At 43.3% G+C, this 14431-nt stretch overlaps 2 protein-coding genes across 2 annotated transcripts; one reads left to right on the top strand and one right to left on the bottom strand.

The window, feature by feature from the left end:
* Positions 1-1811: 1811 nt before the first annotated feature.
* On the bottom strand, positions 1812-3479 carry LOC133011090 (tripartite motif-containing protein 16-like). Its single transcript, XM_061078784.1, has one exon. The coding sequence runs from the start codon at positions 3477-3479 to the stop codon at positions 1812-1814; it is 1668 nt and encodes a 555-aa protein (XP_060934767.1).
* Positions 3480-4402: 923 nt separating this feature from the next.
* Positions 4403-14431, top strand: LOC133010491 (tripartite motif-containing protein 16-like). The gene is made up of 3 exons (XM_061078078.1): positions 4403-4434; positions 7078-7310; positions 13026-14431. Exons 1-3 carry the CDS (start codon positions 4403-4405, stop codon positions 14429-14431), a joined length of 1671 nt encoding a protein of 556 aa, XP_060934061.1.

Raw genomic sequence — 14431 nt, 5'->3', positions numbered from 1 at the left:
AAATCTTCAAGTGTTTTTAACTGTTTTTAAATTATTCGTGTCACAGTTTTTTGTGATTTTTGTTTCTACAGCATCTTTATTATGATAAAAATATGAAAACTAATGTTCAGAGCAGCATCGTGACGTGATGGTAACTATGAGGATTCCTTCTGGTCGTCATGACGACGCTGTGAGTGTCCTCAGTGTCTCAGAGCCGGAGACGAACAGATGAATGCGTGTTGAGTTTCTGCCGAGCAGCTCGAGGAGATCCAGCTGCCGGGGTTTTCAACCAGCACACAGTCGTCCCTGGTGCGGCTCGGCAGCGCCCCCCTCAGCCTGGAGAAGGACACTGAGCTGCCGTCCGCCCACGTCCAGCCCCTCGGACCTGGAGACAGACCTGAGGACAAGCAGGGGACGGATCAGCAGCTGCTCCAGCTGGAGGCTCGAGGCCAGAACGTGCTGCGTCACTCACCGATCCAGAACGGCTGCTTCCTGGAGAACCTCCACAGCCAGGACATGTCTCTCCTGGAGCGCACGCTGGTCAAGCTGCTGTTGAACCTGGGAGACAACCGCACCTGCCCATTAACTCAATTAGTTCCCATGGCAACCGCTGGGATTTCTGACAGCTTTTTGTTTCCAGATTTTCATTGAGTAAGAAACGTGAAGTGAAAAGTTCAACAACAACTTTTACTAGGGCTACGTTGTAGCACTAACGAGCCCAAGCACCCGCACGTTGAAGTCTGTTGTGGTCGGAGGAGAGAGCGATCGATGACCAAGCGCACGCCTCCGCGTTGCATGCGTGTTGTGCTCCTTGGCGCGGATAAACACTTCACTTCCTGCGTCCGTCACGCGATGCGTGTGATGCGATAGCACATCACACTGGGACGATTTTATGTAAATCGAATGATAGTTGTAAAACAAAGCTTACTTCCTGTTGCCAGTAGGTGGCGCAATCACTACTATTACGTACAGACTAATCTGTTCAAGTATGGATCTGATGTAGCGTTAGCAATTTTGTGTCAATCTGAACTAATATTAATATATGGATGTGTTCAAGTCACGATTGTGATCATAGGTCAGTAGTTCGGAGTCGGTTGGATAATGCAGAGTGGATATACAAAGTACTCAGTAGGTGGCGCTATGACACTGAGGAAATAATGACACATAGAGCTGTGGTTTCTGATCATGTGACAGAAGTTTGGTGGTGATAGGACAATGCACAGTGGAGTTATGACAACATCGTGTCCTTCGCCAAAGGAGACAATGTTGTCATTGATGTGCGGCGAAGGATCAACCTTCGCCGCACACACACCGTTTACACGGTTTGAGGAAAGGTCACAATTCTGACCTTGATCCAATGAGTTGACTGAGCTGTTTTGAGCTGTACATTGTAAAGCAGCCAGGAGCAGTGCATCAAAGTGTAAAACATGTCCCTTCCTGTAGCCAGCAGGTGGCGCTGTGATTTTAAGTCACGTTGTCTGTGTAGAGGCCAGGACTCTTGTCTTACATGTCTAGTTTGGACCCTATTGGACCAAATATGCAAGAGATACAGAAGCTTGTGTTTTGATGTTGTGTAATCAAACGAAGTTGAAGTTGATCTGATGAAAGCCGTAGGACATGTCGGCCATTCATGTCAGTGTAATTATAGATTTCTGTCTTTACAAAGTGAGAACTAAATATGTGTGATAAAGGAAGGTCAGTTTTGATTGACAGCTGATCTCCGTGCGGAGCAGAAACGTCACCACCACGAACTTTGATCAACAAACATGGAGACAAAAAAAAATTAAAGATTTACACACAGAATCTAAATCACTGCTTTTAATGACTCAAGTCTATTTGAGTTTACAGAATTCAGCTGTGGATTCATAAGAATAAACCCTAACTCCAGCATAGAGAGGCTGGGTGAATGTGGTCTGGACTCTGTGGAGGAGAGTCATGGTGTCAGAGACGCTGTAAAAGGACAGAACACCTGCACTGTGATCCAGGTACACTCCTACTCTGGAGGACTCAGGACCTGACACTGGAGTCTCGATGCTGTTGGAATAAAATTCATAACTGTTTCCATCACAACCTAATGACCAAGATTTATCTTTAAATCCAAATGCACATTCATCTGAGTCTCCTGCTCTGCTGATATTCTTGTATGCGACTGCTACTTCAACTCCTCCCTTCCCCTCCCCCCCCAGCTCCACCTCCCAGTAACAACGTCCAGTCAGACTCTCTCTACTCAGGACCTGAGCCGTACATATGAATCTGTCTGGGTGATTAGAATAAGACTGAACTTCTCTCATACATGTTACTTTTCTGTTTCCCTCAGATAATAACAGATATCTGAATACTGTGTTTGGATCCAGTGTGATTTCCTGTGAATATTTTAAGAAGTCAGCTCTGGTCTCTGGTCGCAGTAAAACATCCACTTGAGACACAATATGTAAAATCTCTGTCTCACTCAGAATGTCCTGTAGTCGACCTCTGACCTGTGACACAGCTGCTGTCACGTCCTCAAAGTCCCTCAGAGGACGGATCCTGAAGCTGGATGAGTGTGTAGATCCACTGAGTGGTGACAGTGAGGGGTAGTTGTGTAGAAGCTGGTTGTGATCCTCTGTGTCTGAGAGCTGCTTCAGTTCATGGTCTTTCCTCTTCAGCTCAGTGATCTCCTGCTCCAGTCTCTCCTGAAGCTCTCTGACTCGACTCACTTCAGTTTCCTGCTGGGATCTGATCTGCTGCTCCACATCAGAGCTTCTTTTCTCCAGCAGACGGATCATCAATGTGAAGATCTCCTCACTGTCCTCCACTGCTTTATCAGCAGAGACATTGACGGCCTCCTCCTCCTGTTGAAGCAGCTTCACGTCTTTCTCTGTGTCCTGGACTCTCTGCTGGATTGTTTGTCTCCTCAGCCCGAGCTCTCTCTGCCTCTCAGTCCTTTCTGCTGCAGCTGACACTGTGTCGTGGTCTTTATGTTCCCCCACAGCGCAGAGATAACAGATACACTGCTGATCAGTGCGGCAGAACCTCTTCATCACCTTGTCGTGATGAGAGCAGATGTTCTCCTGGAGCTTCTCCGAGGGCTCCACCAGCTTGTGCTTCTTCAATGGAGGGGACTGAAGATGGCACTGGAGGTGTTTTTCACAATAAGAGTCCAAACAATTCAAACAGGACTTGAGAGCTTTCCGTTTTCTCCCAGTGCAGACATCACAGGCCACATCTCCAGGTCCAGCAGAGCAGTGATCAGCAGGAGCAGCTTGGAGTCCAGTCTTCTTCAGCTCCTCCAGTGAAACAGCTAACATGGTGTTTTTCTCCAGGACGGGCCTCGGTGTGAAGGTCTGTCTACACTGAGGACAGCTGTAGCTTCCTCTCTCCTCCTCTTTGTCCCAGTGGGTGTTAATACAGCTCTTACAGTAGCTGTGTCCACAGCCAGTAGTCACCGGATCCTTCAGTGGATCCACACAGATCCAACAGCAGAACCTTTCTCTGTCCAGGTGATTTTCTTGTTTCTCCATTTCAGCTGCTGCCAGAGACTGTAGAACAGATTCACTTCCTCTGAACAGAAACAGATCTCTGCTCCTCCCTCTCTCGTTCACCTCCTCTTTTAACCACGTTGTAAAACACTGTTGAAAAGATCAACAGTCTAACCTCTCCTCAGCAGTGTTGTCAAACTGTTTAAAGGCAGCTGCACTGTTTAAAGGAAGTGATGTTAATAAACTGCCTTTAAACGAACTGTTTAAAGGCTGTTCATCAAAGTATAAAACATGTCACTTCCTTTGGACTTGATTGGACCAAATATGCCAGAGTTACAGAAGCTTGTGTTTTGATTGTTTTTGAGTTTTCTTAAGCTGTAAGCCATAATCAGCAATATTAAAAGAATAAAAGGCTTGCAATATTTCAGTTGATTTGTAATGAATCCAGAATGCATGACATTTTTGTTTTTTTAATTGCATTACAGAAAATAAAGAACTTTATCACAATATTCTAATTTTCTGAGACAGTCCTGTATACAGGGAAAACACATGAACAAGGTTTATGTTGAGTCAAAGCTTTATTTACATACAGCACAAGTGAAGAAACAAGAGAAAATACCACAGACGTTTATGATGCTTGCGCAGAAAAACAAAAATGCAAAAGTGTAGACAGGCGTATCCATGCTAGCGCCCATCCCCTTTTCAAACGGCTGCCTACTCAAATCTGGCAGACTGGACACACGTGGAGGTAAATCTATGTTAATCCGATGCATTGCTCTACGACAAAGGGGCAAATGTAAAGCGCTCTAAAACTAAATTTACACTCAAATGTAACCTTAACTACTTTCTATTAAAGCAAAAAAACCAGGTACTTATGTGATTGAGAGATAATTCAGAAAGATACACATTATTGAGCACATTTAAGACAACAGAGATGAAGCTCCAACAGGAAGCATTTGGCCATGATGGAGAGGATCCTAGGACCAGTGCCCAAGGAGTGTGTCAGAAGCTAAAGGAGGGTTGTTGCTGGTAAATACATAACTCTAAATGAAATATGTAGTTTGACCATAACCATTAATATGAACGTGTGTACTGTGCACTATTTGATCATAATCTGTGCCATGGTGGTTATAGTAACGTTTTTGTACATTGTATTTATTCAAGGAATGATGATTTCATCACCATCCTCAAACGTGTGAATAAGGACGTAAGCCAGAAAGAAGGCACTGGACAATGTGGAGCAGCAAAGCAGATGCCTGAAGTCAGGTTCACCCTGAGGAAATCCTGTAAACTAGTTCGTCCATTCACATACTGCAGAGTTCCGACAGTTGGATTCCTCCTTCAGTCTAAAGTAAGACAGGAGCTGCATAGCGGGCTGCTGTATCTCTTGCTCTCTGAGCTCTCTGATCTCCCTTTGCTGCCTCTCTCTCATTACTTTCGCTGCCTTCTGCCACTCTGCTTTGCCTTTCCTGAAGAAGGGGTGCTCCAGGGAGTCGGCGAGCGTCAGCCTCTTTCTCGGGTCGTACCGCAACATTTTCTTTATGAGGTAAAACAACTGACTAGATCACTCTGATGCTGTGATGCCCTCATGTGGTCACAGGCTGTCTATTGCAAACAGCTTTTTCTACTCCAGTCACTTCCCCTGCAGTCAAATGATGAAAAGACGTCACTGAAGGAGGGCGTGTTTGTTTTTGAGACGTTAAAGTTTCATTACATGAGCCTTAAAAACGCTCTGTTGGTTATTTAAACTGCGCAGCAATATGTTAGCAGTTCTATTTGTTGGATTTTTATTCTCCTTAAGTCTTTACATTCTAAAATCAAAATTAGGACATAAACAAAATGTACACTTCACAGCGAGACAGATCATTTGTAACCATTGCGTACGCCTGAAACACACGGTAATACACACCGACACACACAGTAATACACACAGACACACGCACGTGAATATACACACAGAAATACACACAGACACACAAATGAATACACATTCAGACACACACATGAGTACAAACACAGTAATACACACAGACACACACGTGTATACACATGAATACACACAGTAATAAACACAAACACACATTCGAACACACAGACACACACATGAATACACACAAACACAGTAAAACAGTGTTACACACTAATACTGTTGTGTAACTTAGGGCCCGAGCACCAACGGTGAGAGGCCCTATTGAAATTGAAAGGATTCTTATTATTATTATTCAGGTAAAAGAATTGGCTTCATGACGGCTTCAAAATGCCCCAAAATCTTCTAAACTTTGCAGTAAATTAGAAAGTGGTGAAAATTTACGTATTCTGGAGTATTTGAAAATGGGCGTGGCAAAATGGCTCAACAGCGCCACCTGGATCCCAGCCCCTAGGTTTCCACATAACCGATTTTCACCTAAATCGGGACAAAGGTGTATCGTGACCATTCATACATAAAAGCCTCAAGGAGCATTAGGAAAAACGCAACAGGAAGGCCCTGTAAACTTACAATTTAGGTGAGTCTTATCAGAACAAGATGGAGATCTTAACTTGCTCGAATTTCAACTATTCGTCACACTGTGCGACCGTGACTTGACACGCCATCAAAACACAGGCTTCTGTATCTCAGACATGTTTGATCCAATCGAGTCCAAACTAGACATGTGAGACAAGAGTCGCGACCTGATGACATCTACACAGAAATGACTTAAAATCACAGCACCCCCTGGTGGCAACAGGAAATGTCTTGTTTTTGGAACGTTTTACACTTGAAAGTATTCCTCCTCATCCACTTTTCGAAACCATGTCAAACTGTGTCACATGGGTCTCAAGACATTGATAATGTAGCCATAAGATTACTGGGACTTTTCATCATGCAGATTATTAATGGCCTGGCAACAAAGTTCATCAACTCGCCATGACACACGAAATTGCTGTAACTTCTGTTTTCGAGGTTCAACCTCCCTCAAACTACATGTGTGTATCAACAGCCCCCCCCCCGGACCACGATTGGCCTTCATCTATAAAAATCAATAGGGACATGTGTCTTTTCATGACAAACAAAAAAGTCTCATGGATAGATTGGAATTTCATCAGATCAACTTCAACTTCTGGGAATGTCATGTCAACAAGATGGAGATATAATTATATATATATCTTATATATTTGATTTCATCACACGGTGTGGCCGTGGCGTGGCATCACAGTTTGATTACACAACATCAAAACACAAGCTTCTGTAACTCTGGCATATTTGGTCCAATCAAGTCCAAACGAGACATGTAAGACAAGAAGCGCAACCTGATGATATCTATATATATATAAATATATATACAAAGAAATCATGACTTAAAATCACAGCGCCAGGCTACAGGAAGTGACATGTTTTATACTTTGATGAACTGCCTTTAAAAAGTTAGTTTAAAGGCAGTTCACTACCTTTAAACAGTGTAGCTGCCTTTAAACAGTTTGACAACACTGCTGAGGAGAGGGATGACTGTTGCTCTTTTCAATAGTGTGTTAAAACGTGGTAAAAAGAGGAGGTGAAGGAGAGAGGGAGGAGCAGAGATCTGTTTCTGTTCAGAGGAAGTGAATCTGTTCTACAGTCTCTGGAAGCAGCTGAAATGGAGAAACAAGAAAATCACCTGGACAGAGAAAGGTTCTGCTGTAGGATCTGTGAGGATCTACTGAAGGATCCGGTGACTACTGTCTGTGGACACAGCTACTGTAAGAGCTGTATTAACACCCACTGGGACAAAGAGGAGGAGAGAGGAAGCTACAGCTGTCCTCAGTGTAGACAGACCTTCACACCGAGGCCCGTCCTGGAGAAAAACACCATGTTAGCTGATTCACTGGAGGAGCTGAAGAAGACTGGACTCCAAGCTGCTCCTGCTGATCACTGCTCTGCTGGACCTGAAGATGTGGCCTGTGATGTCTGCACTTGGAGAAAACGGAAAGCTCTCAAGTCCTGTTTGAAATGTTTGGATTCTTATTATGGAAAACACCTCCAGCCTCATCTTCAGTCCCCTCCATTGAAGAAGCACAAGCTGGTTGAGCCCTCGGAGAAGCTCCAGGAGAACATCTGCTCTCATCACGACAAGGTGATGAAGAGGTTCTGCCGCACTGATCAGCAGTGTATCTGTTATCTCTGCGCTGTGGAGGAACATAAAGACCACAACACAGTGTATGCTGCAGCAGAAAGGACTAAGAGGCAGAGAGAGCTCGGGCTTAGGAGACAAACAATCCAGCAGAGAGTCCAGGACAAAGAGAAAGACGTGAAGCTGCTTCAACAGGAGGAGGAGGCCGTCAATGTCTCTGCTGATAAAGCAGTGGAGGACAGTGAGGAGATCTTCACTGAGCTGATTCCTCTGCTGGAGAAAAGAAGCTCTGATGTGGAGCAGCAGATCAGATCCCAGCAGGAAACTGAACTGAATCGAGTCAGAGAGCTTCAGGAGAGACTGGAGCAGGAGATCACTGAGCTGAAGAGGAAAGACCATGAACTGAAGCAGCTCTCAGACACAGAGGATCACAACCAGCTTCTACACAACTACCCCTCACTGTCACCACTTAGTGAATCTACACACTCATCCAGCTTGAGAATCCGTCCTCTGAGGGACTTTGAGGACGTGACAGCAGCTGTGTCCCAGGTCAGAGGTCAACTACAGGACATTCTGACTGAGACAAGGACAAAGATTTTACAGATTGTGTCTCGAGTGGATGTTTTACTGCCACAACCAGAGCCAGAGACCAGAGCTGACTTCTTAAAATATTCACTGGAAATCACAATGGATCCAAACACAGCAAACAAACGTCTGTTATTATTTGAGGGAAACAGAAAAATAACAAATATCAGAGAAAATCAGCCTTATTCTGCTCACCGAGACAGATTCACTTATTGGAATCAGGTCCTGAGTAGAGAGAGTCTGACTGGACGTTGTTACTGGGAGGTGGAGGTGAAGATGGGGGGAGAAGGAGTTGGTGTAGCAGTCGCATACAAGAATATCAGAAGAAAAGGAAACTCACTTCAATGTAAATTTGGATTCAATGATAAATCTTGGTCATTTCATTATGAAAGAAACTATTATGAATTTAATTACAACAGCATCTACACTCCAGTGTCAGGTCCTTGGTCCTCCAGAGCAGGGGTGTACCTGGATCACAGAGCAGGTGTTCTGTCCTTCTACAGCGTCTCTGACACCATGACTCTCCTCCACAGAGTCCAGACCACATTCACTCAGCCTCTCTATGCTGGAGTTACGGTTTATTATGAATCCACAGCTGAGTTCTGTAAACTCAATTAGACTCGAGTCATTAAAAGCAGTGATTTAGATTCTGTGTGTAAATCTTTAACTTCTTTTTTCTCCATGTTTGTTGATCAAAGTTCGTCGTGGTGACGTTTCTGCTCCGCACAGAGATCAGCTGTCAATCAAACACTGACCTTCCTCTATCACACATATTTAGTTCTCACTTTGTAAAGACAGAAATCTATAAATACACTGACATGAAAGAACCTGAGCACCGAGCGGTGGGAGGCCCTACTGTATTTCCAAGGATTTGCATTTCCATTTTGGGCTTTTTCAAGGCGAAATAGCTGTAACTTCGGTGTTCGAGGTTCAACCTCCCTCAAACTACATGTGTGTATCAACAACCACCCCCCCCACCTGCAGACATTCAGATGGTTTTAAGGAATGGGCGTGGCAAAATAACTGACTAGCGCCCCCTAAAGGGCAGCCCCGGCACTACGATTGGCCGACATGTACAACAATCTATAGGACCATGTGCAGTGATGCCGGTAACGCGCTACTTAGTAACGCGTTACTCTAATCTGACCCCTTCTTTCAGTAACGAGAAATCTAACGCGTTACTATTTCCAAACCAGTAATCAGATTAAAGTTACTCCTCCAAGTCACTGTGCGTTACTATTTTGTCTACTTTTTGTTACTTTTATTATCATCTACACGAACATGTGCACTTCTCGCTCTTACTCCGTCTCACTCGCACACATCAACAACACTTCACTTCCTCATTGCCCCCCGATCCCAACACAAGCAGCCAATGAGGGCCTGACATCCCCAACAACGCCATCCTATTGGTCCAAACAGTCACATGTCCCACCCCGACCCCTTCACTGACCCTCAGGATATCGGAACGCTCCTTCAACACACTTTACTGAACATACGTCAAATCCAAACATAAACATGAACCCAGTCCGTTACAATATATTTGATTTTCTTCTTGCGTCTCTGGGAGTGAAGTCATGAAGCCTATGCGACAATTAAGTTGAATCGCCCTCGTTTCGTGCCATAATAAACAAGATCCCTACTACTGTCAATGCCAGGCTGCCTCACAGAACAGCTGTTTGTAAAACCACTCCTTGCTTCTCTAATGCTGTGAACAACAGGTACAATGTTCATAAAACATGTTGAAAAGTTACATTTATAAACAATGTAGATCATAAGTAGTAAGTTCTTCCATTACAGTGTTAACAGTTTAATATGTCAGGTCAAGAAAGACTTTATTTTATTAGGGCCCGAGCACAGACATCAAAGGTGTCTGGTGAGACCCTATTGAAATTGTAAGGATTATTATTATTATTATTATTATTATTATTATTCAGGCAAATGAATTGGCTTTTTGAGGGCTTTAACATGCTCAACTTCTTACCAAAATTAGCAGAAAGTTAGAAAGTGGTGAAAATGTACGTATTCTGAAGGAATTTTCAATGGGCGTCGCAAAATGGCTCAACGGTGCCCCCCGAGACAGCCCGAGACCCCCGGAAGGTGTTCCCATTGACCTATCTTCACAAAAATCGATATACAGGTGTATCATGACCAAACAAACAAAAAAGTCTCTGGGTGCAATTGTAAAAACAAAACAGGAAGCCTGATATTTTGTATTTAGTGGCCATTTTGGCCATATTCCACATTTTTTCTTCGATACACTTGTACCAGGGTTTTCATCGGATCAACTTCAAATTGAGATGAGTGTCATCACAACAAGATGGAGATAAAAACTGACTGACAGATTTTTTTTTAATCACACGGTGTGACCGTGGCGTGGCGTCAAAATTTGATTACACGCCATTAAAACACGATGTTCTGTAACGCGGACATACATGGACCATGAATCCTTTGATTTCAGTCTTCTTAGATCAAAGGAAACTTTATGTCTTGCAAAGGTCACGTCTCTTTCTCTCTCAGAACTGGTTATTATTATTATTCAGGCAAATGAATTGGCTTTTTGAGGGCTTTAACATGCTCAACTTCTTACCAAAATTAGCAGAAAGTTAGAAAGTGGTGAAAATTTACGTATTCTGAAGGAATTTTCAATGGGCGTCGCAAAATGGGTCAACGGTGCCCCCCGAGACCCCCCAAGACCCCCGGAAGGTGTTCCCATTGACCTATCTTCACAAAAATCGATATACAGGTGTATCATGACCAAACAAACAAAAAAGTCTCTGGGTGCAATTGTAAAAACAAAACAGGAAGCCTGATATTTTGTATTTAGTGGCCATTTTGGCCATATTCCACATTTTTTCTTTGATACACTTGTACCAGGGTTTTCATCGGATCAACTTCAAATTGAGATGAGTGTCATCACAACAAGATGGAGATAAGAACTGACTGACGGATTTTTTTTTAATTATTATTATTATTAGTATTATTATTATTATTATTATTATTCAGGCAAATGAATTGGCTTTTTGAGGGCTTTAACATGCTCAACTTCTTACCAAAATTTGCAGAAAGTTAGAAAGTGGTGAAAATTTACGTATTCTGAAGGAATTTTTAATGGGTGTCGCAAAATGGCTCAACGGTGCCCCCCGAGACCCCCCGAGACCCCCGGAAGGTGTTCCCATTGACCTATCTTCACAAAAAATTGTAAAAACAAAACAGGAAGCCTGATATTTTGTATTTAGTGGCCATTTTGGCCATATTCTACATTTTTTCTTTGATACACTTGTACCAGGGTTTTCATCGGATCAACTTCAAATTGAGATGAGTGTCATCACAACAAGATGGAGATAAAAACTGACTGACGGATTTTTTTTTAATCACACGGTGTGACCGTGGCGTGGCGTCAAAATTTGATTACACGCCATTAAAACACGATGTTCTGTAGCGCGGACATACATGGACCATGAATCCTTTGATTTCAGTCTTCCTAGATCAAAGGAAACTTTATGTCTTGCAAAGGTCACGTCTCTCTCTCTCTCTCAGAACTGGTTATTTTTGTTTTTTCAGACAAAAAGCATGCAACGCTTCAAAATGGATGTGCTCGGGCCCACCCAGTGCTGCTTTGCAGCCCTAAAAATTTTATATTTATTATTTTTATTCAGGCAAATGAATTGGCTTTTTGAGGGCTTTAACATGCTCAACTTCTTACCAAAATTTGCAGAAAGTTAGAAAGTGGTGAAAATTTATTTTTCATTATGGCCCGAGCACAGACATCAAAGGTGTCTGGTGAGACCCTATTGAAATTGTAAGGATTATTATTATTATTATTATTATTATTCAGGCAAATGAATTGGCTTTTTGAGGGCTTTAACATGCTCAACTTCTTACCAAAATTTGCAGAAAGTTAGAAAGTGGTGAAAATTTACGTATTCTGAAGGAATTTTCAATTATTATTATTATTACTATTATTATTATTATTATTATTATTATTATTATTATTCAGGCAAATGAATTGGCTTTTTGAGGGCTTTAACATGCTCAACTTCTTACCAAAATTTGCAGAAAGTTAGAAAGTGGTGAAAATTTACGTATTCTGAATTATTATAATAGTAATAATAATAATAATTGAAAATTCCTTCAGAATTTTCAATTCAATGGTAATAAAATTTTGGTAATTTTATTACCAAAATTTGCAGAAAGTTAGAAAGTGGTGAAAATTTACGTATTCTGAAGGAATTTTCAATGGGCGTCGCAAAATGGCTCAACGGTGCCCCCCGAGACCCCCGAGACCCCCGGAAGGTGTTCCCATTGACCTATCTTCACAAAAATCGATATACAGGTGTATCATGACCAGACAAACAAAAAAGTCTCTTGGTGCAATTGGAAAAACACAACAGGAAGCCTGATATTTTGCATTTAGTGGCCATTTTGGCCATATTCCACATTTTTTCTTTGATACACTTGTACTTGTTATTATTATTATTATTATTATTATTATTATTATTCATTATTATTACTATTTGCCATTTTGGGCTTTTTCGGGGCCTAGACCTAACCCTAACCCTAGACCAGGGGTGTCCAAACTGCGGCCCGCCATCCACTTTTAATTGGCCTGCATCAAAGTCTTAAAATATAACAGTATGTCACACTGTTTAAAGGCAGCTACACTAAAGGCAGCTGCCTTTGAACAGTGTGACAACACTGCTGAGGAGAGGTAGACTGTTGCTCTTTTCAATAGTGTGCACACAGCTACTGTAAGAGCCTTATTAACACCCACTGAGACAAAGAGGAGGAGAGAGGAAGCTACAGCTGCCCTCAGTGTAGACAGACCCTGTCTCCAGGTCTGTCCTGGAGACAAGCACCATGTTAGCTGCTTCACTGGAGGAGCTGAAGAAGACTGGACTCCAAGCTGCTCCTGCTTATCACTGCTATGCTGGACCTGAAGATGTGGCCTGTGATGTCTGCACTGGGAGAAAACGGAAATCTCTCAAGTCCTGTTTGGTTTGTTTGGCCTCTTATTGTGAAAAACACCTCCGGCATCATCTTCAGTCCCCTCCATTGAAGAAGCACAAGCTGGTGGAGCCCTGGGAGAAGCTCCAGGAGAACATCTGCTCTCGTCACAACGAGGTGATGAAGATGTTCTGCCGCACTGATCAGCAGTGTATCTGTTATCTCTGCTCTGTGGAGGAACATAAAGACCACGACACAGTGTCAGCTGCAGCAGAAAGAACTAAGAGGCAGAGAGAGCTCAGGCGGAGGAGACGAACAATCCAGCAGAGAGTCCAGGACACAGAGAAAGATGTGAAGCTGCTTCAACAGGAGGAGGAGGACGTCAATGGCTCTGCTGATAAAGCAGTGGAGGACAGTGAGGAGATCTTCACTGAGCTGATCCCTCTGCTGGAGAAAAGAAGCTCTGATGTGGAGCAGCAGATCAGATCCCAGCAGGAAACTGAAGTGAGTCGAGTCAGAGAGCTTCAGGAGAGACTGGAGCAGGAGATCACTGAGCTGAGGAGGAAAGACCATGAACTGAAGCAGCTCTCAGACACAGAGGATCACAACCAGCTTCTACACAACTACCCCTCACTGTCACCACTCAGTGAATCTACACACTCATCCAGCTTCAGGTTCCGTCCTCTGAGGGACTTTGAGGACGTGACAGCAGCTGTGTCACAGGTCAGAGGTCGACTACAGGACATTCTGAGTGAGACAGAGACAGAGATTTTACAGATTGTGTCTCAAGTGGATGTTTTACTGGCACAACTAGAGCCAGAGACCAGAGCTGACTTCTTAAGATATTCACAGGAAATCACACTGGATCCAAACACAGCATACACAGAGCTGTTATTATCTGAGGGAAACAGAAAAGTAACACATATGGATGGAGAACAGTCTTATTCTGATCACCCAGACAGATTCACTTTTTGGCCTCAGGTCCTGAGTAGAGAGAGTCTGACTGGACGTTGTTACTGGGAGGTGGAGGTGGAGGTGGGGGAGTTGGAAGAAGCTGGTGTAGCAGTCGCATACAAGAATATCAGCAGAACAGGATCATCAAGTGAATGTAGTTTGGGATCAAATGATAAATCTTGGTTATTAGATTGTTTTAGAGACCGTTGTTACTTTAATCACAACAGCGTTCAGACTCTAGTGTCAGGTCCTCGGTCCTCCAGAGTAGGAGTGTACCTGGATCACAGTGCAGGTGTTCTGTCCTTCTACAGCGTCTCTGACACCATGACTCTCCTCCACAGAGTCCAGACCACATTCACTCAGCCGCTCTATGCTGGAGTTAGGGTTTGGATTGGATCCCCAGCTGAGTTCTGTAAACTCAAATAG

This window comes from Limanda limanda, chromosome 9, assembly GCF_963576545.1.
Source record: "Limanda limanda chromosome 9, fLimLim1.1, whole genome shotgun sequence".
Taxonomy (NCBI): Eukaryota; Metazoa; Chordata; class Actinopteri; order Pleuronectiformes; family Pleuronectidae; genus Limanda; species Limanda limanda.
The sequence above is the reverse complement of the archived record's forward strand: the minus strand, read 5'-3'. Positions and strand labels throughout refer to the sequence as shown.